This window comes from Falco punctatus (assembly GCF_963210335.1).
Source record: "Falco punctatus genome assembly, chromosome: Z".
Lineage (NCBI taxonomy): Eukaryota > Metazoa > Chordata > Aves > Falconiformes > Falconidae > Falco > Falco punctatus.
The window spans coordinates 29,082,284-29,107,024 of NC_137586.1; the positions used below are offsets into that span (position 1 = coordinate 29,082,284).

General features: G+C 39.5%; 1 protein-coding gene across 3 annotated transcripts in view; it reads left to right on the plus strand.

Moving 5' to 3' along the window:
- The window catches only part of DOCK8 (dedicator of cytokinesis 8), a 94,878-nt gene that overhangs the window by 7,176 nt on the left and 62,961 nt on the right, over positions 1–24,741 (plus strand). The window contains exons 1-7 of one of the 3 annotated variants that reach the window (XM_080372216.1): positions 4,223–4,334; positions 12,367–12,469; positions 16,672–16,847; positions 19,872–19,943; positions 23,270–23,393; positions 23,613–23,825; positions 24,336–24,421. In XM_080372216.1, the coding sequence (XP_080228342.1) occupies positions 16,720–16,847; positions 19,872–19,943; positions 23,270–23,393; positions 23,613–23,825; positions 24,336–24,421 (623 nt within the window). In that variant the 5' untranslated portion in view covers positions 4,223–4,334; positions 12,367–12,469; positions 16,672–16,719. Of the gene's footprint in view, positions 1–4,222; positions 4,335–12,366; positions 12,470–13,373; positions 13,526–16,671; positions 16,848–19,871; positions 19,944–23,269; positions 23,394–23,612; positions 23,826–24,335; positions 24,422–24,741 lie in introns of those variants that run through there. The other 2 variants (XM_080372214.1, XM_080372215.1) reach the window with 2 other exon arrangements.

Sequence of the window (24,741 nt, forward strand, 5' to 3'; positions counted from 1 at the left end):
CATGTCTCTCCAAGTTAGAGGTAAGAGAGTAGTGGGGAACCGTACAGAAGTCCAGTTACTTGGCATCAGTTGCTCTTCCCTTGTGCACTGATGCAGTCACTCCATTGTAGAAGGCCACTAGATCAGTCAGGCACGATTTGCCCTAGGTGAAGCCATGTTGGCTATCTTTAATCACCTCCCTGTATTCCATATGCTTCAACATATCTTCTAGGAGAATTCTGTTCCATGATCTTACCAGGCACTGAGGTAAGGCTAACTAGTCTTGTTTCTGCCTACTGGTTTTGTTTGAAAACCTTTTAATTTGGCTATAGGAAATACTGGGACATTTCATTAACTTTTATATTCTATTTTTTCCCCAGTTTTTCAGTGGAGTTCAACATGTTTTTTCCCAGTTGCCAAAGCATGTATCTCCTATTTCTGGTTTACAGGGATAGATTATGAACTGACCGAAGTATCTGCTCATTTATTTCACAGAATCACAGAATGGCTGAGATCAACTTGTCCATCTTGACTCTGGAGGTCAGTTTGTCCAACCCCTCTGCTCAAGCAGGGCCACCTAGAGCTGGCTGTCCAGGACCATGTCCAGATGGCTTTTGACAGCCTCCATGGAGGCAGACTTTACAGCCTCTCTAGGACACTTGTGCCGGGGCTAAGTCACCCTCAGTAAAAAAGTGTTTAGGTGGAACCTCCAGTGTTTCAGGTTGTTCCCATTGCCTCTGGTCCTGTCACTGTGCACGACTGAAAAGAGTAGCTCTGTTTTCTTTATGCTCTCCCTTCAGATATTTATATGCATTGATAAGATCCACCCTGAGTCTTCCCTTCCCTGGGCTGAACAGTCCCAGCTCTCTCTACCTTTCCTCACAGGATTCTCCAGCCCTTTCCTCACCTTTGTGGCCCTTGGCTTGTCTCTCTGCAATATGTCCATGTCTCTTTTGTACTGGGGAGCCCAGGCTTGGACACAAAACCCAGGCCATGTGTCGCTAGCACTGAAAAGAGCAGAAGGATCATCTCCTTCAACCTGCTGGCAATACTCTGCCTAGTGCACCCCAGGATGACATTAGCCTTCTTTGCCAGCAGGTCACATTGCTGGCTTATGTCCAACTTGGCTGAAATCATGGTCTCCTAGGACTAATATGTTTATGGTCCTTTAGGACCTCTGGGTCCTTCCCTGCAAAGCTGCTGTCCAGCTGGGTGGCCCCCAGCATATATTGGTGCATGGGGCTGTTCCAGGTGTGGGACTTTGCACTTCCTCTTGTTGAACTTCGTGAGGTTCCTGCCAGCCCATTTGTCCAGCCTGTTGAGGTCCCTCTTGAAGGGCAGTGTGACTCTCTGGTTCATCAGTTAGTCCTCTGAGTTCTGTGTCATCAGCAAACTTGCCCAATCACCCAGATCACTAATGGAGATGTTATACAAGATTGGACCCAATATTGACGCCAGGGGTGTACTGCTAGTTAATGGCCTCCAACTAGACTTCATGCCACTGATCACCACCCTCTGGGCCTGGCTTTCAGTCCCACTTGCCTGCTCATGCAGCTCGTACTTCACCAGATTTAGACGTACATTTCCTTTAGACATAGGAAGAACCCAATCTCCTAAGTGTTACTTCTTTCAGAAAAGTCACTTCTGTCTTCGTGACAGTGCAAGTTGATTTCTCCTAGATTTTTATGGCATCATTGTCAAGGTGTCTTCTGGATTTGTATTCAGCATAAGGAATAGATTGTACGTGGCTCTAGAACAGGGGCAGAGGAGGGAGAGAAGACTGGGAGCTCTCCTCCTTCATACACTACTCATAAAGGTCAGTCCCCACTGCAGCTTCCACATGTGGATGCTTTACCTCCCATCCACCACTGTTTGGACTCAAGGCAATCTGAGTGAGCAGACAGATAAGGAGGAGTTGAGAGCATGGTTTCAGCCCTGTTGTATCAGTTATGAGTGCTCACTGCGTGCGAACAAGTAAACAGCCATTAAATGCCTCAGATGGCTGTTTCCTTAGGTGTATTAACCTGTCTGTCTTCTTTTGGGACATTTTTACAGGTACTCCTCCACTCCAAGGGAGAGATGTAACCTGCAGGAATAATTCCCTCTTAAATCTACCACAGTCAAGAATATTGAAGCAGGCTAGGGATGGATCCCATCTATTGTAAATAGCTCTAAAGATAATAAAAACTTCCTAATGACTGTGAGGTCATCTTTTTATCAGCCCTGGAGATAATTCATTGGCCTTTGCTAGGATGTTTCCAGTGAGCAGTCCAATGAGACTAAATCTATGTTAGTGCAGTGCTTCTAAACATGTTTTACAACCACACTTGAGCAAATGACAGATTTAAGCAGTATACAGTTTGGCTGGTCAGTATGTATAATTCAGGCCAATATCATAGCAGCTGATTTGTATCTCACATTCTGGCACTGATGATTGTTGCATTCAAGCTTAGCTGTATGTAAGCCTGCCTGCATCCACACAGCCTGTTGTATGATACCTGAGAGTAATTTGTGTTGTAGACCACATGAGCTAGAACATAGTTGGAGGCCGTAAGAGAGACAACTGCATGAAAGGAAGAACACTGCTATATTTGTTATGAACTAGGCTTTGATTTCAAGCTGTTTTATGTTTTACACAAGCACAAGATTAATAAAAAGAAAACCAAACAATGTGCAAAGTCATGTTTGTCTGTGCAGAACTGTGTGTCATCAAGATATGTCTATTCTGATGGGAATTGTGTGAACATTGCTTTGTCATCTAGCACAGGTAGATTTTAAATCAGTTACAGGACTAAGTTGAGGAAGAAAGCAGTATCTGCTTTATATCAGGATCTGCCATAGGTTATTAAATCACAGTGTTAATATAGATTCCTGTATGTGCTCGTTTTTCAAAGATAGGATTGTTCAGGATGCTCTTACTAGATGTGACATCATCTTGTGCACCACAAAGACTAAATGCATAGACCTTTCCTCTGGTACACTGTGCAAAAATTCACATTTCTTGCCTAAAATACATCTAACTTTCAGGAAGTAGAAATGAAGGAGTAAGAAAATGCTCTCTTAACTACTTTTCAGAGGATAGTAATGCCTTTGGTTATTCACAGTGATTTACTTTTGGTTTGTATTGTTTACCCCAAACATTATGATTACCTTTTCTGGGGTGGTCTGCCTTCTGTACAACCATGGTGATAGTAGTCATTTAAGTAGGGGGTTGATGACAAACACAGGCCCATCCAGCCAAATCTCTGTGAAAAATTGTAAGTGCAACAATGATAGGCTCCATAACACAAATGTACTCTTCATCAGCAAGTAGGCAGCTGTAGAAACAAGGCCTTTAGGGAACAGCTGGTCATGGAAGCAGAATACTGTTGTTACTGTTGAGACAGATTTATTAACAGCTGTTGTTAGCAGGAAGCTAATCTTTTCATCTGACTGCATACTCAAATTGTCTTTAAAATATAATCATCTATTTTCTATTGCAGTTGTAATTACTTAAATGAAGACTGATACTATGCAGTACTTACATATAGTGCCATCACTGGAATCAAATGTAATAACCCTTGCTACGTGATTAAAGTTTTTGCTTTGACTCTGGAAGATGGCTGGTGAGCAGGAAATGGACTTTAGGTTCTGAGCAGAAAAGCTGCATTTTAAAATCCTGTTTTAAGATCTTATGTCCCTCCTAGACTTCAGACATCTATATGCATTGTGAAATCTAGGCTGCAGTTTATGATGAGGTTCTTTTTTTGTAGTACAGGAAATCCTAAGCTTACCCAAGAAAAATATAGTTGCAGATGAGAAACATCTTTATGTCCACCAGGTCCTGCGAACATTCCTTATTTATCTTTCCAAACAGTTTTTCATTTTTAGACATAAAGTGAAAACCAGCAGGAAAGAAATACTTAATACTGTATTTTATACCATCTACCACTCTTAGGTTTTGTGGTCATTAAAAATTACAGTTCATGAGCATAGTTCAACGTCGTCGTCCTTTTTTCTATTCTGACTTGATTTATTTCTTTAAATTTGATTTGAAAAGCACACCAGACTAGCACACCAGACTATACTGTTGTCTGTAAGAAAAAGGATAACCTGTGTAAAGTGCTTACTTGATAACGTGCTCACACTACATGCTTGCTATCATGAATGCAGTTACAGAAGAATAGGCCCAGGCCTAGATCAGGTTTTTGGGCCAAGTTCATATAAAAAGTCCACGATATTTTCCCTCGCAACCTTTGCAGAATGATGAATCACAGTTTCCTGAGCCTCAGTAATAATGACCTGGAGACTTTTTTAAAGTGGTCAGCACACCTGGACTTTAGTATTTTTCCCTAAAGTTAAGCAAACTGGATTAGGTAAGAGTACATTTTATTTCAGTTGTCATGTGATCCGAGCTTTACAATCATTATAATAACAAAACCTCATGTTCAGAACATTGCTATAGCAAAATTTATCCTTTCTCCAAGCCTGACATTTTCCAGATGAATTGCAAAGTGAAATTAAGTTTGTAACTTACAATATAAAATGTTTTGCATCATCAAATGTGTTTGTAAGGGTGTGTAATATAATTTTTATAGAATTTGTACCTGTAGTGCTAGCCAGCAGATACAAAAATATATTCTTTTTAATGATGTAGTTGTTACCATGTGCCAAATTCTGTGGACGTTCTAATGTTTAAAAACTGTGAGTGGAAGATCCAGCTTTCAAGTGTATCTTAGTTACTGCTCTGGCTCCCACTGAATTTGAACCAAAATTCCCTGTTCTAAAAATGACAGTACCTCATGTATTTGAAATTTGGCCAATTTTTTTCAGATATATTGCCCTAATAAAAGATCCTATTTTTTCTAGTTAAACTTACAGCTCTAAAGAAAAAATATTCTAAGAAGTAACTGGAAAAAACCCAGCTCATGTTTTTTTTCTGTCACAGAAAGGTCACACTGAAGCTCCACAGATCTGTGTTCTTAGGAAATGAGGGGACAAAATATTAACATAAACTATTTTTCTGGTTCTATGCTATTTGCATCTGGCTTTTGAAGTGCTCACAGTAGTAAAGACCCACCTGTGAATATATTGTGAATTTCTTTGAAGTTGTCAGTCATGAAAGACATGAAATATGCTTTTTTTTTTTCTTGGAGATAAAAATAACAACCATGACCTTGATAAATTTAAAAACAACCCTGTAGGGGCAGAAAAAAAAGTTCCTTAGAATAATATTTACATGGTGTTTATTGTTATTATTAATGTCTGACTTTTTCCCCCACTTACTATTAATGATTGTTTATTAGGAAGAAAGTGAAAATAAAGCACATAAACCATGAAACTTGGTATGGGTTTTACAAAATCATCAGCATTACATTAACATTTTCTAGGTGGAGTCCTTGTGAAGCTCAGATAATACATGTAAGCTGGAAGATAAATCATTGCATTTACTTCATAATCACCCTGTTGTGAATTGGTGCAGCTAAACCAAATATCTAAAAGCACAAACCGCTATTATACATTTCAAGTCACAGAATAAAAGGAAGGTGGCATGTGTGATCACTAATGCTTTTGAAATTGTCCTTGTTATTGTAGAGGATCTAAGATTTTGGAAAACCTGTAAACAGTTTAGTAAGTAACAAACCAGGGAAAAAACACCAAAACAAACCACCAAACAGGTAGGGCCTCACTACAGAGCTTTGCCCTGGAATATAGATCTGTAGAGTCTTCTAGAGACTTCTGGGGCACATTTGTTAGAAAGCTTTTCTTCAGCCATCTCAGTTGAAATGAACATTTAATGTGGCACCAATGTGAGCTTTAGTACTTCATGCAGAGAATGCTCCAAGCCAACCATGGAAAATTATCCTTAGATAAAATGAGGTTAATCCCTTCAATATGAAAGATACATGTGGCTGTACACAGATCAATTGTAAGCTAATGGAGACAAAAGAATATTTGTTGTTGTCATGCAAATTTATCTTCTTTAGCATCATGTGAAATACTCATTGGAAACTTTGTATTGCATATACATGTCATGATCAGTTTCAGTCTATAATAGGATGACAGGCAAGAATCATACACACTCTGCTTCCCAGGAGGTACCATTAACTATCATATGAAACATTACACCTAAAGCCACCTTCATTGCACAAGCCAACCAGTCAACAATGCACACACGATGTCTTCTCAAATGTTATATCATAGCTTTTCCATATTATCCATAGAACACAGTAATTTAAAAGTGCATAAAAGCATGGTTCATCAGGACCAGATCCTAAGTCTTCAGTTTCTTTGAATGGCATGAAAGTATGGTTGTTTTGTGTCCTCCACTGCCAGGCTTAGAAAATGAATTTTTATGTGTGCTTATGTCTCTTCCTGAGGAAGAAACAGCAAAACTGAGTGGCAGTGAAAAATCTTCACTGAATGAATGGCACACATGACCTGGAACAGAAGTAAAAATTGACCTCTTTCCCAGTTTGCTTTGTAACAAGCTGCCAGCATAATGAAGGTGACAATTTCCTCTCCTAGATTTCATTCTTAGTTCCTGTACCATCTCCTTTAAGAACATTGTGGTTAAATTTCAACCTTCTTGAATAGGTTCTTTATTGCCTTAGCTGATACAGAGTCTTAATGTGGTAGATCCCAAAGCAGGGGTGTGCCAGAGGGCAGACAGTCTCCTGAGCCATCAAGGAAATAGCAGCTAGTTCCTATCGACCACTGCTGTAAACAGTGACTAACAAAGCAGAGCTCTGATGCTTTAAGGAGTAATTACAAACTTAGAAGAACTGGCAGTTCCATTGGCAGTAAGCAAAGGACTTCTAAGCAAGATTCTTGTATTTGCTAGTTAAAGATCTGGACTGTTGTCCAAAACTTTGTGTTTGTGTATGGCAGTGAAGGAGAGAGGAAGGTAACTATTAACTGTTTTCTCTCCCAGAGTTTTTTGTTGCTTGTTTTTAGTTGTCACTAGAGAAATTCCGTGTTAGGCTCTGAAAAAAGACCAAAAGCTAGTTGAGAATTTTCTATGTCAGCATCAGATGAAAGGGATTACTCCTCAGGGTAGCCAAGACTAAATTTTTTACCTGTTAAGCAAAAGTTTTTGCTATTTTACTTTATGATTCCACCATCAGTATACATTTAAATGTGAATGTTTCTCTGTCTTTGGGGATAGTTCTCATGGTCTCTTATTTCATTTTTTTCATCTTTCCTTGCTGTCTAATTGTGTATGCAACTCTTGCAAAAGACAACACACTGTTCCTCAGAGTCTGCTGGAAGGGATTGTAAGGGTGTGAAGGATTACTATTCCTACCTCCTTCTAGTAGGTGACTTCTAATAGTAAGTAACTTTGGATAACTTGATCCAGTAGGTGTGAAGCATACTTCAGTTTTTTTCTTTTAAACTACATATTTCAAAGAACTATATTGTTGAGCAGAATTTGCAGTGAAACTACAGAACCATCTTTTTGTGCGATGAGTGTTCATATAATTTTAATTATAGAGCCCAGCAGTGTTCAGCAACGGATCTAAAACATGTTAGAAAAAAATAAATGGCTGTTTTCCCTTCCTTTCCTGATACCTCATCTAGGGCCAACCAATAACCCAAATCTCCAAGATCCCAATCCTGCAGTGAGCTATGCCCTGAGAAATGTCTCAGAATTTGACCTACAAGTCAAATTTAAGACCCTCCATGTGTAGTCTGTTTACTTCAGTTACACTGTTGTTTTAATATATAATGCAGACTGTACACTTAGCATTGGAGAGTATTTGTGAAATACAGACTATGTCTCAACTGCTTGTTAGCAATTCTGATTATCTGGAGGATTGCATCTACCAGTGGGACTGGCACTGGTGAAATTCTGATAAAGCAGCACCAGTTTTTTGTGGGCTTGTTGGGGTTTTTTTGGCTACCCTCCAGTCCCATCTGGGTGGATCAGGAAGTCCAATGAGTTCCAGGTTTTTCAAGATTTATGCCAGAGGAGTACAGCAGCATCGTTCAGGTAGGGCCAAGGCAACACAGAATGGAACAATGAATTCCAATTGATGTTATTTCGCTCCAGCACCATGGAGCAGCCAAGAATGTAAGAAGTCCAGAAGAGCCTTAGGCTGCCACCATCTCCCATCTTTCCACAGGTTTACACTGTCTTGCGATGTACCATATGAATCCTGACTAACTGTGAATTCAGCAATGACCTGTGGGAAAAAAAAACTTCCCCAAATCTGTGCCTTCTTCTTTTCAGCTACTGGTGTGGAAAAAAACTCCCACCAAATCTACACCTTTTTCTTTTCAGCTAGTGCCTCTTCTTTATCCTAAACAAAGGGACAGGTACCAACATGAGAGGTCTGAAAGGCTTGCAGTTGCCCAGATGCTGTTCTCCAGGTAGTTCAGAGACATGATCTACATCACCAGTGTGCTCGTGTCACTGTGGCATCACCAGATGACCACTTCCAGTGTCCTGCTGCCATTGCAGTGGGAACGTATTTCCTAATAGCTTATTAAATCTTTCTGGCCTCAATTTAAGCAATTACTTCTTCTTCCCTTTATGGACTTGAATTGCTCACTGTTTTCTTTAGAGATTGCTATTTTTTACATAGTCAGGGACAACTGCTGTCTCCTCTCAGTCATCTCTTTTGTAACACATCTATTTTTTTCAGTCTTCATGGCTCATCCTTTCCAAAATTTCTAGCATTCTGACTTCTTTCTTTTGAAGACTTACAAATTTGCTTGCATCTTACTCTGTGATGTTCTAAATGTGTACATCAGCCTAAGCACTGCCTCATGGCTTAAATAAACAGAAAAAAACTTACCTTTTTGCTCACTTACTATACTTTGTTAGTAAGTGTCCCATCATACTCTCTCAGAGCTTCTTCTGTGGCGTGGCTATTTCTTTAGACAGTTCATTTCCCATTTTGTATCTCTGCATTTAATTACGTTTCTTCCTGACTTTAGGGGTTTACGTTTAATTTTATTGAATCTAACTGTGCTGATTTCAGACTGTTTCTAAAACATGAGATCACTTTGAGTCTTGCCTTTCACAGCACTCACAACTGCTTCCAGCCTAATGTGACCCACAAATTGTATTACTATGTTAGCTGTGACATCATGAGTGTTGTAAAATAAAATATGGACTGGAAATAAACTGAGGAAAGATTAATTTGCTTCTCACAGTAGTACCTTGTTCAAAAACTCTTCACAATCTTCTTTCAAACTATTGATGACTACACCTTGAATATGTTCTTTAACTAGTATTAGAATAAGCTGTGATGATTCCATCTAGCTACTATCTCTTTACTTTGCTTATGGGAATATCATGAGGGACACCACCAAGAGCCTTACTGAAGCCAGTTAAACTGTCATAGAAAAATATTAGATTGGTTTTACATTACTTCCCTTTGATATATTCATATTGGCTGTTCATCATTACCTAATAATTGCCAATAATATACCAATAATTGCCAAACTTTTTGGACCATAGCTTACTACAATACACAGTTTCTAGTTGCCCGCCATATGCTCCATCATCATGCTATTAATAAACACGCATTACTAAGGTGAAGACATTTTAATGTTAAGTATGATTTCATGTCCCCTTGCATCAAGTGGAGACCACAGTTTGGGACCTGATGTTCCAGCTACTTGTAAACTGATTGTCCAGTAAGTTGCTGTACTACCTTTTTGAGTGTCAGAGACCAGCTGACTGATCCATGATTATTTGAGTCCTCCTTTCTGGAGGTTTCTGAGCCTTTTTTGCTCAGAATTTTCAGTTACTGCTTTGCATTTAGCCTTAATCACTTGCCATGTTTCCTTATTGTTTTTTAGGATATAGCTAGACTGTCCTTGCTGCTAAGGGTGACTGTAAGTCTCTTCTGGGAATCAGACAGGGCTGCTGTACAGGCAGGTAGGGTAAAAGCATGGCCATAGCATAGAGGAACTGCAACCTCCATAAAACCAGGGACACCACATGTGCTAGGTTAATGTGGACTATCATTTTCCTGCAGGTACCCAGACAGTGTCTGAGGTAGCTGTTTGGTGAGGTGTCTCACAGACCACAGCCATTCTGGCATTATTGATGAGCCATCTAGAAGGACCTCTGTTTCCTTCTTGGTTCTCAGGTTTTCAAAACTTTCTGTGCTGATCTCTGACTGTAGCGCCCACCTTTCCTCCATGTTGGTTTAGCTGACTCGTGCTTTTGGTTTAGTGTCTTGTAGCAGTTGTGTCTTTCCTTCACCTGTCCCTAGTCAATCCTGCCAATCATTTCTGAGTTGGTTCAAACCAACTTTGCTGTCTTCTGTTATTTTACTGTATTTCTTCTCCCTTTCTTCCTTCAGTGATAGAAAAACATGAATTCAATCAATTGAACTATTCTTAAACTATTTGAAATTCACCTTTATTGATTACAGGATTCTTCTTCCATAGGACTAATTTATTTTGCCGGTTCAGTCTTTAAATATTGAGGAGACTCTGGAGCTAATGTCAGTGCTTGAGTAATGTATTTCCTCTCAGTTAGCTGGGCTTGCACAGGTTTTTACCAGACAGCAAAGTTGGCCCTTCATCCACATGCATGCTTCCTCTTTTGTAGATGAAAATTCATACCATTTCCTCTTTGAAGAGTCTGATGATCCCATGTCTGGTGTAATTGAGAGATGTGTTATATCACTGTTTACAGCAGCAATTTCTGCAATACACTGTAACTTTTTTTTTTATGTACATTTTTTTTAATGTATGTAAGCTTTTTAAATACATTAAATCAACATCTGCTGCTACATCTATTATCTAGACCAGCAGCAAGATACTTCTGCACAGGGTAGAAACCAACTGTTTAAAGGAAAAAAAAATTGAATAATCTGAGTTTTGTGTTATACTTTGCCACACACATTCATGATTAGTGATTTGCAGTGGGAAGATGAGTAACAATAACCTTGATATGTAAGCAGTTTTTCTTTTTAAAATAAGGCAACAATGACCTAAGGAACACACAGACTTCCTCACTTCCCCTACGTGGCACCTTGCTTATTGAATAACCTTTAAAAAAATCCCATTCCATCCTGCCTGATTTTTGGAATACCACTGACAAGTAGGGATTTCTCTTCCAAATGGTTCTCTATAACTCTGGCTTTGCTCTGTCTGCAAGTGGTGCTGCCTGCATATTGGAGCAATGTCCCTCTCACACCTGGTGTGGGCTTTTGACCTATAAGCAACTACTCTTATTTATGCATATTTTATTTTAGAACTCAGGCTTAATACCTATAATACCTTTAATACATTCTGTGAGATGCTTGTCTCTTAACATGAGCAGAATTGCACTGAGAAGAGTTTAGGTTTTCGTCATGCTTGTTAAGAAAAGCAGTGGTAAGAGATTAGGTGTCACAGAATTGGTATAGCAGTCATAGAAAGCAAGAGGTCACAGAACAGAGAAGGTGCAGACCAAACAGGCAAACTGTCTTGTGGCATCTGGTAATTCTAAGATGCCTATTAGTTCTTGCTGGAGGTGGATAAGAATCTCATAATGAAGGGACAGTCTTCTTAATTCTGTATTTTCCTGCCTCCCTGTTGGCTGCCCTGGTGGACTGCAGGGTATTTTTTTACTTGGAATCTGCTTAAGTGCATCTGTTCTTTCAAAAATTTTGTCCTGAACATTCATGGTGAAATATATTGTAGATCTTTTGTTACCATTTCATGGCTGATTATTCTTAAATCATGTTACCTATTAATTGATTTGTTCCTATGAAAAATGATCAAGCTACTCCGATTACTGAATTTTCAGATTGGGTATATGCAACTGTACTATCACTCTGGGATTTCTGAAGAATTCAGTACTAGCCTCTTTCTGCTCCCTTGAAATCAATTAATTAGCAGTTAAGAAGTCTTTTCCTCAAATGTTCAGCTGATACAGTATAGGCGGATTTTTAAATTCATGCTTTGGTTTGTCTTTTCATAGCAAACTGCATTATTAAGATAAGTCTGTCCTTACGCTGTTCAGTGAGAGGTCCTATCTTGTTTTTACCCGTCAGTCAGTTACTTGTTTATTAAAATATTTGCCTCTGTGATGTTAATTTTTCTTTCTCTGCTCTATTATCCTGTATCTTAGCTTTGCAGAAATGACTCTGCAAGTATTGCTGTACAGGTTGCAGGCACGCTTCACTTAAGGGCAAGATTATTATTTCTTGCATAGCCTTTCCCAGTTGCAAGGACTGCAGTATAACGATAGAAATATGTTGGAAGAGTGTCAGAATCGTAATTATATTGGCCTGCAAGTCTTTTTTGAGGATTACACCAACTACAAAACAAGAGAAGTCTAGAACATCATCAAAATACATTTCTAAACACTGGGACAAGAGGCTAAATTGGATAAAGTATTTGGAATTTCTACGGGGATGATTGTAATTATAAGGGGTTTTCTCTTCTTAATTGAAGGCACTCCTCTGCAGAAATAAGAAAGCAATTTACCCTCCAGCCAGGCTTTGCACAGTTCTGTCAACGAAGCTTGAGTACTCCTGGCTTTTCTACTCTTCATCTGGTAAGTTCTGGGTTTACCTTCTTTACACAGGTTTGGCATCTGCATTGCTTAATGTTTTTAGGGTAAATTGAGTGATATTTTTAAGCTGCCTTGCTTTCCACTAGCTTCTGTGTGAAGCTGTTAAAAATATTCCCTGGTGAGCTGAGGAAATATGCCTTTGAAAAAACCAAGGATGGTCCTTGGAGCCTGAAATAGACTGTCTTTCTGCATACAGCTATAAATGAAAGTTAATTAGTGAGTGTTGGAGTATGTTACATCCTTTTCTTGCCAGAAACATTCAGCTCCATCAAGTAAATGCATTGTGTGGTGATCGCAGAAGATTTGCAAAAGCAAGTCAGTGAATAAAGAGAAAAAAAGCAAGGCAGAGGCTCAGTTACCTTGGCTTAATATGCAGTTTCAAGAGCTAGCAGCAGAGACAGCACACTGACCTGTTTTTCAGTGCTGTAGAGCAAGCATGTTAAGGGAGAAATGCCCGAGTATGCCCTGATTGGCATAGATGCAATTGAGTCAACTCTTATGTGTCTCCTAATCATCTTCAGCCTTCCATGTGTAATCCCCCTGTAAAGAAGTCAGACCATATGACACTGCCCTTATGACAAGGGGGAAAATGCCAGATCTTTTTAACTGCCTCTCAGGAAGATGGGTATTTTGCAAATATACTATGCCATAAATAAAACTGACTAAGATTTTAATATTCTCTTTCTTCCTATGCTTTTAAATTTTTCTTATTTTTGGGAGGCCAGGTAAGTAGAAGCAGGAGAAGTCTTTGTGCACCAGTGATTGTGAAAACGGTAAAGCACTAGATGTAAGCGGTTACTTCCTGTGTGTCAGGGCCTCCCGCCAGTACTCACTTCCTTAATCTGAAATGCTCTGGTGTTTTAACTTGTTCCTTGTGGTTATGCAGCCTGGGGAGGTTGGGTCCCTTCCTCTACATGCAGACAACTGCTTTTGCTCTTGAGAAACTTGGTAACGTTTCATTTACTGAGTATTACGCCGTAGCTGCCATTTTGTGTGCTGTCACAATCTACATGCCTGTAAACCATCATCCTTAAAAAGGTATGTTTGCAGTAATGATCCGTGGCATTTTCTGTAGAGTAATTGTTTTGCACACTTGTATGATGTGTGAAAAGGAGTGTTGGCTTCTCAGTTGAAACAGTACCTCTGTTTCCTTTAGTAATTTTCCACCAATTGTTAGAGAAACCATTACCTTCCATATGCATTTACCTTTTCCGCCATCTTTTTAAAATTTGTGTCTGCTATATGATAGTCAAAAGCACACATTTCTAGAGAGTAAAGATTATTATTAACACTTCAACTAGAAAAATTAGAAGACATAATGAAATGCATTGGATTGTCAGAATGCAAAAGTATGATTTCTGAAGGGAAGTGCAATGCTTAATCAAAAATGAGATTGTATTAAGCAAAAATATTTTGTATGCAAAACATGACATCTTCAGCAACTGAAAAGATGTAATATAGTTCTGTATACTTTGAGCTGTGGTTCGCTTTAATTTTTTGTGAATTATTTTTTTTTAGTAGATTTTCATAGAGATATATATATACTACCGTGTAATTTTTTACCCACTGGCAGTATGGTAAGTCAAATTCAAGCCTATGCTGAAAATTAAAAAATCAATAGCTAATAAAGGTCACTATTTACTCATAACCATTGATCCAGTATGTTCGGCACTACTGTAGACACAAACTGTAGAGAGTATGTAACCTAAAAATTTATTAACAGCACAGTGTACCTCTTCAGCTGCCTGCCTTATGATTTGCTGGAATTACTATCAGTTTTAGGTTTTCCCTTTGGATAAAAAGAGCAAAGAAAGAGAGAGATTTTTCCAAAGGCGTTTTCAGAGAATTTGGTCGATCCCATAAATGCACAGGCAGAGGGGTGAGCTCAGAGTCTTTATTTATGCAGAGACCAATACAGTTTCCCTATAAAAGAGGAACCTGGTGCAGGGGGTAGTGGCTGATTGTGTTCAAAGGTCTCTACTACATCATTTGCAGGAGTATTTACTACATCTATTTTTTCCAACAGTTTGATTTGGTTTGCTTCTTCTAGATGTTTTAGTACATTTCTTCTAAATATGCTTCTTTCTGCAAGATGTTTCTGAATTTTTACTAGCTGAATAACTTCCTTAGTTATATTTCCAGAACACTAAAAAGGCTCCAAAACTCGTATTTGCCACTAATCACCTTTAACTCATCTTTCTATTTACAGTGACTGACATTACATATTATGTGGAAGCCATTTTAGTTCAGAGCTATCCAGAGCTTTGCCATGTTACGAACCTTTGCATGTTTCATAAATTGTGGAATTCCTTATTGTCCTATTGAGCTAAAATTCCTGATGTTGTGGGTGTAACACTATTATGTGCAGAGGTCATTTCATGCTTAGTTAAAAATCCTGCCAACTTCCATGAGAGCTTGCGTCAGTAGGATTCAGTGATAATGAGAGAAGATTTCTTGATTTTAGCCCACAGATGTTATTTCCAAAGAAGAACACTGGAGTATAGCTCCAGAACGTGTGTTGGATGAGACAGTAGCCACAGTAACATTGAATATAAAGGCAGTGTTGATAGGGACATTGGGTGCCTTATTTTCCCCACATCCCATCAACAGCACTGTAGAGATAGATTATATGATCTATGTTCAGACTATTTATTGTTGGCAGCTTCAGAAGGCAGTCTTGGGAAAGGTGTTTGGGCTAATCAGTGCAGTGCTTGCTCTTTACAGACAAGGATGATTTGATAGCTATTTTTTGCTGGAATTCTTCCTCCTAATGACTAAGTTCTTCCAGTGCTATTATCCTAATGCTCTAATTATTTTTCTGTGCTTTTACTGTGCTGGGATGTTCTCATACTTTCTGGAACTCACAGAACATAAACTATAGTTTAAAAGTTTATAGTAAAAGCTGTAGCTTTTAGATCTATTTGTTACTTGACAAGAAAATTCACGGTATGAGATGCTGGTCTCTGTAGTCAACTGGGCAGATGTTTATTTTCTAGACATATACAGGCTATTTTTGTTGGCTATATAGCCAGTAAAGTAATTTTCAGTTTTATCTATATGTAGAATAACATGTACTTTTAAGATATGAAGTCACATTTATGTGTACGTGGAACATTTCTAGCTACCATATCAAGATTTTCTGCCTCTGTTTTTGAGACTAAGCAGATAAAAAAAGTCAGACAGCTTTGTAGCGTGTATAACTGGCGGAGCTTGTACTTGTTTAACTTTGTTCTGATCAGCTGTTCTTGTAAGTATGGCTGATTAAATGTAATCAGATACAACTGCTCTCTGTCAAGATGCAGTGCCATGTGCTGTAGAAATGGTGGATATCAAAGGTTTGCAACAATGACTTTAGTAGTTCTATGTAATCTTTTGTGTAGTAACTGTACTAACCCTTGAAAAAGCTAATACAATTAAAACTCTAATAATACGCAAACCAGTAATATTCAGAGATGGAAATTAATAATTTCTTATGATTTTGGGTATATCTTGCTCTCAGCTTTGTTAGGGTCAAAAGCACACAGCATTTCATATAGTCAGTATCTTTCAGGCACAGCACCTCAAATGAGTGGCATCTTTACAATGGCAGCCATGGTGCTTATAAGTTGGTCCTTAGCTCAGCATAGCTTCCGTGACTTACTGCCTTGGCCTCGTTATTGCTAGTGCCTTTCATCACATGTGCTGTAGAGTCCACTGGCAGCTCCCTGCCAGCTGGTGCTGCCTGTCACTATCATTTTGGTCACCTGCCCTTATCCTCTATTGTTCCTACTCACTGCTGCCTTTTTCATAACTCTATTTAATACCATGGATTGGACAAGGGGGACTGAGTGCACTTCATGGGCATCCAGCTGAACTCATCTGAGGGCATCCAGGGTGTACCTGAGTCAGCCCTCCTTCTACCAGCATCTAGGAAAGCTCAACAGGGAAAATAGGTGCAAAATTGTATTTAGTATCTTCCATTTCTTCTTTGTGTTTTAAAACTTTTCTCTTTGTTCCCCTTCTTTTTTTCAGCTGAATCTTTCATTAGCAACTTTTCCCTGTGTTAAATGTGGGTGGCATTGTACATAAAGTTAGAAGTCTTGTTTCTGATATTTAATAAATAATGGGGAAATGACAAGAATTACGTAAATAAGCCTAAATTACATTACTAAGAAAAAAATAAACACCTCTGTTTCTTCCGTTAGCCTTCTTTTTATGACCCAGTAGACCCAGTAGATTTTGAAGGCTTCCTAATGTCACGGCTGAACAACTTGGACTCAGAACTAGCACAAGAACTTGGTGACTTCCCTGAAGATGACTTGGACGTTGTCTTTACACCCAAAGAATGTAGGACTTTGCAACCTGCTATGCCAGAAGATGGGTAAGGAGACTCTCTCTCCCTCAGAAATGCTGCAAGTTTAAAAATAGTTTTGAAGATGTTGATCCAGACACCTCAGTCTGCCATCCATCCATTCATTATGCACTTGCAGAACTTCAGACATCTGAACTTTGCCATCGATGATGTTAGGCCTGTTTGCACGCTTAAAATAATGCAAGTGGTTACATGACTTCCTGAGCTAGCTGGTATAGCAGAAATGAGGTAGGCATAGACAGGGAAGAGAACTAAAGGAGGGCAGGAGGGTAGTACAAAAAATAATTTTATAGCTGTCATCCCAGAGATGAAAGTCAATTCTAATCATGTAGTAAGCATAGGATTGAGGTTTGAGCTTTATTTTCTTTTTTTTTTTGTGGGGATTTGTTTCAGAGGGGTTTGCCAGCTACGTGTTACATGGCATTGATCAGATCGCTTAAGCATCTATTTCTCAGTACCTTTCTTGCTTAAATGGGGGGAAATAGTTCATACTAAACAAGGTTTGGGGAAAAAAAAAAACTTTAAATTTCTACTTTTGGTTTCAGGCTCACATTGAAGATACAACTCTGCTGTTTCCAACAGCTTTTAAATTAAAATAGGTAGCATGTGTTGATATTGGTGCTCAGCCATTCTGGAAGTATTTAAGCTGATTTGATAAACAAGCAAACTATGGACAACAGAATTTTTCCGAATGAGAGGAAGATGTATTGAAGGGTTTTCTGATGTAGTTTGGGAGAGTCCTATGCACTGTATACAAAATACTCTTCAAGGACTGTTTTGCTGTAAATGGTACCTTCAAGCAGAACCACAAAGGCCTACAGAGTTTTGCAAGCAGTAACAGCTAGATCAACATGAAGTCAGCATTAGTTTAGCCCCGAACTGCTATGTCTGCGAAGACAGCTAACCATGCAAGGTGTTTGGGGTGGGGGGCTGGCTCCTTTCAGTACGTTCAGGAAATGAACAGCACAGTCTATATTCTCGGCTGTGCTGAACCCGAACACTGAAGGAACAAACAGCCTTAGCTTGTGGCGTCCTGGCTCACAGGTTAGACCTGCATCCCCCTCCATTCCTGCAAGAGTTCTTACAGCCAGCGTATAAACTAGAGCCCTATATAACAGCACTATTTGTTCAGCATTTTATGCCCAGCATACCAAATGTAATGAGGCTAAGCAGGAACCACAGTTTATATGATTTTTGCCAGCTGTGGACTAGCTGAGAACCCCTCCCTCTGAGCAAGGTCTCAGCCTGCAAGTTCCTTCTTGGCGCAATGCGTGCCTCAGGAAGTTCAGGAAAGCAAAAGCAGTAGAGACCAGATGCCATGCTAGGTCACCTGAGAACAATTTGAATCACACAGCTCCCAGAGGATTTTGTAGCATTTGCACAAAGGGTGATTTTCACTTGAAGTTACTCACACAAAATGTTCCAATCTTTATCATTAATTCGTGTTTCCCTATGGATGAGGGAGAGAAAATGAATGTGGGAGACAGAATATTTTGCTGCTTGAAGTTCCCATTTCTTTAAATGATGAACAAAAATAGTAAAAAACTCTCTAAATTTGAAATGAGATTTAAAAAATAAGATGACCATTTCTTCCTTATTTCCAAGGTGACTTCCTAGCATGCTTGCTGTTTAAACCAGCACTTATCTATTTGTTTTTCCAGTAGGAGAACGTGTAAAGTCATGCTGTGCAATCAGTTTTAGGCCTGATTTGTACCACACAGTGACATTAACGGTTTTGTAAGGAGTCTGTGGCAAAGTTCAAATAATCAATACCAACAAATACGCTTGCAGCAGATTTTTTTACAGCAGCTTCTCATTTAACTGTTCACGCTGCCATCATTGATATTAGTGCTTTCACAGAAAATCCTGGTCAGGGATGTTCAGGTGTGTTAGGGAAGATGAGAGCACAGGAGGAGCATGCACCAAAGATTTGCCTGCAGGTGATGCAGTCTGTGGTGTCTTTGTGTACCCAGAGCAGGAAAGAGATATCACTAACCAAACTGGGTTAATGTCCTGCCTGCTTGGAAACATACATCCCGCCTGAAACTAGATGCAGGAAGTGACCATGAGCTATGTCAGTCCACCAGTGGCAGGGACAGACAGCAGTCTGTTATCGACCAAGGCTTGATCCTGCAGTGCATGCATGAACCCAAATCAGTTGCTACTTGGTCGTGGTAATCGGTTGCAAATCTGTTAAGAGTTCTGGGTGGAAAGTGCTAAAAAGTATCATAACTTTCACCCATTCTTGCATTCCACATGTATCCTACTCTTTTACTCCTTGGACTGGACGACATAACAAGTGATTCTGGCACAGGTCACTAAAATTTTTTAGAATAGGCATAGGGGAGTTATGCTACAACATTATGAAGCAAATTCACAGTCATCAACTTTAGCTTATAATATTTCAGTTCCAACCAGTAGCCAGTCTATCAGGCAACACTAACAACCCCCTACATTAACTGAGACTTGATTGAAAGTCATAAAATTAAATTAGAACATATTCTTAGGTCTTAAAGTTATATTATGCTATCTGATTAAAAGCTTAGGGCCCCTTTCTGGAATTTTCTTGATTTCTATGAGAAAGAAAAAAATAACACCAAAACCATACAAGAGACTATGTATTTGTAAGAGTCCAGGAGCTGATGACTATGGAAAAATAACTCTATATGCTGAGACTTGTAATCAGGTTTTGAAAATCACAAAGATGAGTACCTGGTATAATTTCTTTTATTTTGCTGTATTTTATAGCAACATCGTTCGTATATTAATGAAATGCATAGTATGACAAACTGTTACCTCTGTTAAATGTATGTTTCTTAATTTATAAACAGTAACAAAAACTTGCATCAGGGAATTAATGCAGTACACAAAATTCTTTAAGCCTCAAATAGTAGTTTAGCAGTAAAATAAATATACAGGAGAGGGCTAATAGAGAGGCCTTTATCCAAATAGCATGTTTCGATAACTTTCTTTGTCCTTAAGGTATGATAGTATATAAAAAAGTATATTTACAATATGTTGCTTTTTCCCCAGGGTTGAACTGGACTCACATGTCAGAGACTGCGTTCAGACATATATCCGGGAGTGGCTCATTGTAAATCGAAAGTAAGCTACATATAAGTAAACAAAATAGAAAATACCTTGCATCTTATTTGTCAGAGAAGAGATGCATGGTGTTATAATTAATCCTAAAGAATAATTATTTGAATCAGTGACTGAAGGCAAGAACTAACTTTTCAGGAGTATGTATCAAACTATTGTTTTGTTTGAGCTGGTGGGCCATAGCTAAGTACTGTTACATCTGCTTTTTAATTATCAGGCTCTCTGGGAAATAATTGGGAAGAAAATCACATCACTTGTCTGTAATGATGATTTTTCTGAATCAGGAATGCTACTATTATTTGATCACACGAAAAAGAAATGTAACAGGGATAAAGATTACATCTGTATGTGCTTCATTTTCCCCTCCATGTCCTGAAAATTCAACATGAACTGATTTCTAATGGTGTCTGAAAACAAAAGAGTGCTAGCAGCAAAACCCTAAAGATTATGGGCTTTTCCAGTAGTGATTGACTGTATTCATGGAATTTTTAATGTAAAATCCAACTTTACTGTTTTACATCAGTAAACGATTTCTGTATTTGGGGCCAGTGTAATTCAACACACAGAACTGGACCCGCAGTCATTACAACTGATTTAATTTCCTTTATTTTATTTTAATTTAATTTAATGGTTTCATTTCATTCCATTTCATGTATTAAAAGTGAAGGGAATTCTCAGTCAGTGCTTTCTTGCGGGGGTTGTGTGTGTGTCTGTCGCCAGACTCTCGCTGTGCTAGTGGAGCTCACCTCCCTCCCCATCAACCCGTCCTGTTCTTCAGAAAAATGTTTTCAGAGCTCTGCTTTTTTGCACTGCTTCCTGTTCATACCCTCCTGCGCTCATGCCATGTTTTTGAGAAGCAGCAGTAGCAGCCAATGGTAGAGCACTGGCCTATTTGCTGCCATTTCATCGTGCCCCTTCGCCCACCCTTGCTACTCTCTGTTTTTCTGACCTGATGTACATCAGTGGTCAGTGCATTATGGGTTGATTTGCATGATTGTAAAGGAATTGCACTGTTTAGTTGTGCAGGGACGGAGCAGCCGCTGAGAGTTATTAAAGGACTTCCTCCAAGGGTGCTGATGAAATTTATTTTCTCAGAACTGTTGCACAGTGAGTTACCAAAAATAAGCTAGTGGGTTTTGCAGGCTCTCCACCTGCACCACTCGAGCACAGGCACTACCTCTTTTACTCAGTGTTCTTCTGAGCATGCTGCAAAAAAACAGCAGGGAGCTTTGTCTGTGCATACAAGTAGGGAGTGAGCAGTAAAGTAGGTGAGGTGAAAAATAGAACATAGCTATTTTTGCACTTAGGTGTGCTTGAAGAAATGTGAATGGAGCCACAGAAATACACATGTGTGGAAAGGTTTGTCATGTATTTTAATGTATTTAATTCATTCAGGTAAGGCAAACTTGCATTCAAAAACTTTATTGAGCTGTTGAGTCTGTGGTAAACAAGATTAAGGGCTCTGCCAGAGAGCTGAGCTTTGACTGCTGTGGCTAAAAAAGCAAGGAAGTTATTAAAAATTGCAAAGTGTAAAAGATGCTGCAGTGTCACATAAACCCCTGATAGATTGTTATTGGGAGTCTCATGTTATGCTTGGACACTATTCTCAAAACAGATATGAGAGGAAGAAAAGACATCAAGAGAGAAGTGAGAAAAAGTAGTTGTAGAAAGCTTTCCTTTGTTTTGAGAAGGACTGGAAAATCTGTAGTTGCCTGCTTGGGAGACAAAGTTTCATAGGGCAGGTTGCTGAACATATGGTCTGGTGAGCTATAAATTAAAGGAGTGTGTAAGTGACTTTCATGCATTCGTGGATGTGAAGGTTCAGAACAGGAGACTGAAGAATCCTCACTGGGTGGCATGAGCAGAGGAGGTCCTTGTGCCCCAGGGCAGAGAGGTATGTGGCAGAGGGGCTGGACACAGCTGAGGGGTCCCTGTGTTTTTGCCAGAGGCTGAATGTGAGGCTTGTTCCTGTGCCTGTCAATTTCTCCTTTCAGTGGTCCTTTCCTCCTTTTCCTTCCCATTTTCTTAATTCAGTGTGTGGCCATTAAACTGACATGCACTAAAAGCAGGGTTTTGCTCTTGGTGGGTTTTAACTGCTACTATGATTTTCAAAATAAATAAAAAATATAAATAAATTTTCAAAGAATTCTTTAGGGGAAAGGCATTTCTAGCATAGCTTTTACACTATAGGGAAAATGTCATCTCAGGTACATAAATCTCTCCATTAATCATTTGTTTGCCACCAGAGATAGTGAAAAAATAATCAACAAAACCTCTTCTGGATGCTGAAATATCTTAAAGTAAACTCATGCAGAATTTCTGTCTTTCATTCTGGGTGATTAAAGCAGTTCCAAAGCAAGGTCACATCCAAGGAAAGCTGGGATTGTCTCTTTTATTACTTCAGTTTTCATTTGCAGTGAACTGGTAAATGATTAAAATGCAGTTAAAATAAAAACATATTGGAGCATATAATTAAGTTAGTCCCAAAATGTAGTAAAAAGAGGTCTCCCTGATCAGTAATTGCTTATCATGGCATCCTCATGAAAGTACTCTGATGTGTAGGCATTGCTTTGGGAGTGTTACAAGGAAAATGGATGAATCAGGATACTGTAACTAAGGAGGCTGATTGCAAAAAGGCCATCAAAGGATATAGAAAGTCCCATATTAAGGTAGAATAAATAGAGCTCTGCATGTATCTGTTACCTTTTTTCATGGTACCTGCTGGGTTTTTTGATCGGCCACAAAAATCTAACTTGAAATTGGCACCTTCCTGCAAAACTTTGGGAATTTGCCAGCAGAGAGCTTTATGTTTAGCCATAGAAATATCCCTCTTCAAAAGGAGGCATCGTTTGAAAGGTGCACGTTGTGTTTGTGATTAACTTGGGATACCAGCTAGGTCCAGGACAAGAGCAGTAAGCTTCTTGATGTACAATTGCAGGAGCAAAGAGCCAGCCACAAGAAAAGTGATCCTGATCCATGATTTTAAGGTCACTGAAATCATCACTGTGTCTTTTGAGGAGCCCAGAGCTGGATTTGTACCTACGTCAGGTTTTGCTGCTGTCTCAGGCTCACAGTCTATGCAAAAGTGACCTGAATTAATTTTCTTCCTTTTAAAACCATTCTTAATGTACATGATGGAATTGTAGTGGTGTGATAAAACAATTAAATGTTGTGAAATGTCACATTTTTGCATAAAAACTTGTGTTATGCTGCTTTTTTGCACAACAATGTTCCCAGTTGCTTAGTATTTTTTTTTTTTTTTTGTCTTTTCTGTTTTATTTTCCTTTAACTCCTCCTCATGCTGACTTGCTTGGGCTTCTCTGTGAAAGGAACCAAGGGAATTCAGATACTTGCAGGCTGAAAAACAAGGGATCCCGAAAAAATTTTCACAAGACGCTTCAAAAACAAACATTTGAATCAGAAACATTGGATTCCAGCAATACAAACTTTCAGGTACATTTTCTCTACTTTGGGAAAAGAGATCAGATACAGCAGCTTTCCCCAAAGGAAGGATCCTGGGATCTCTGTAATGGCATGGAGCAGAGAGCCATGCTTCGTGTTAGGCCTCGTGGCAGAGGTCACGTTCACGCCAGCTCTGCCGGACAAGCGTGAGGTGTTTGCTGGCACCCTGGTGCCCAAGCCACAGATCAGTGTTTTGTGGTTTTCCCGCAGGTGGGGCCCCAACATGTCCACACACTCCCTGAGGAGGCCTCGAGGACGACCCTCGCCACCTCCGACTTTGACCTGCGCAGCCTGCAGCCGGACCCCCGCCTGGAAAACCTGCTGCGGCACGTCAGCGCCGAGGAGTTTGAGAGGCAGAATGAGGAGGCACGGCGCACCAACAGGCACGCCGAGCTCCTCGCTCTCTACCCTTCCATGGATGAGGTGAGCGCGGAGGCTAACTGGCCCACAGGGTTCCCTGAGCTGGCTGTCCCAGCACATTTAATGTTAAAGCTGCACCACGGTTGAAAACCAGGGTCAGTGGCCTGGATACAAACCTACCTTGGATAATAACGTGGTGAAGGCATGGCACCATGGGCTCCTGTCAGCCACCTTGAATATGCATTCAGGGGGTTGTACACAGATCTGAGGCTTTGTTATACCCCTCCCAAGCCTCCTCGTGCTGGTGATAGCATTGTGTCAGGGTGTTACCCTTCCCTGTAACACTTGCTTGGGGGGGCAGAAATGTAAATATTCAGTATAAATGGCAGATGTAAATATTCAGAAATAAAAACCAATTTTCTTTCGTCTCTGAAGAGATGAAATGCCTGCTGAATGGGGAAAGATGCTGGTCTGTAGCAGTGGCCCATTTAATGTCACATAAAGTCTTTATGTAAGTATGTAAATTTACAGTTGTTTTAATTCAGTATGACTAGAATAACTGTTTAATGATAGGAGGATGCAGTGGAGATACGGCCAGTGCCTGATCGCCCAAGGGAACATCTGGGCAACAGGATTTTGGTGAAGCTGCAGACTCTGAAGTAAGTATCCGTCACGGGCCTCACTTGCTGTTTCTCAGTTCAAACCCAGGCACTGCTGCTGACCCCGTTACACCACTGCAGCTGTCCTGTTCAGCAAGCGTTTACATGCCTGCTTATTCTTTTTTAGTGTAGCAGAGGACTACTTCTATCCATCGTTAAAGGAGTCTTTAACTTGTCAAGGTGAAAAGGAGTTGGGAATGAGCCCAAATTACATTTTTCTAACAAACTGAGTTGGTCTCTGTACATGCTACTGGACTTGATAAACAGAAGTAAAAAATCAAGTTATGATTGTTTTTAATTGATGTCTGAGACCAACTTTC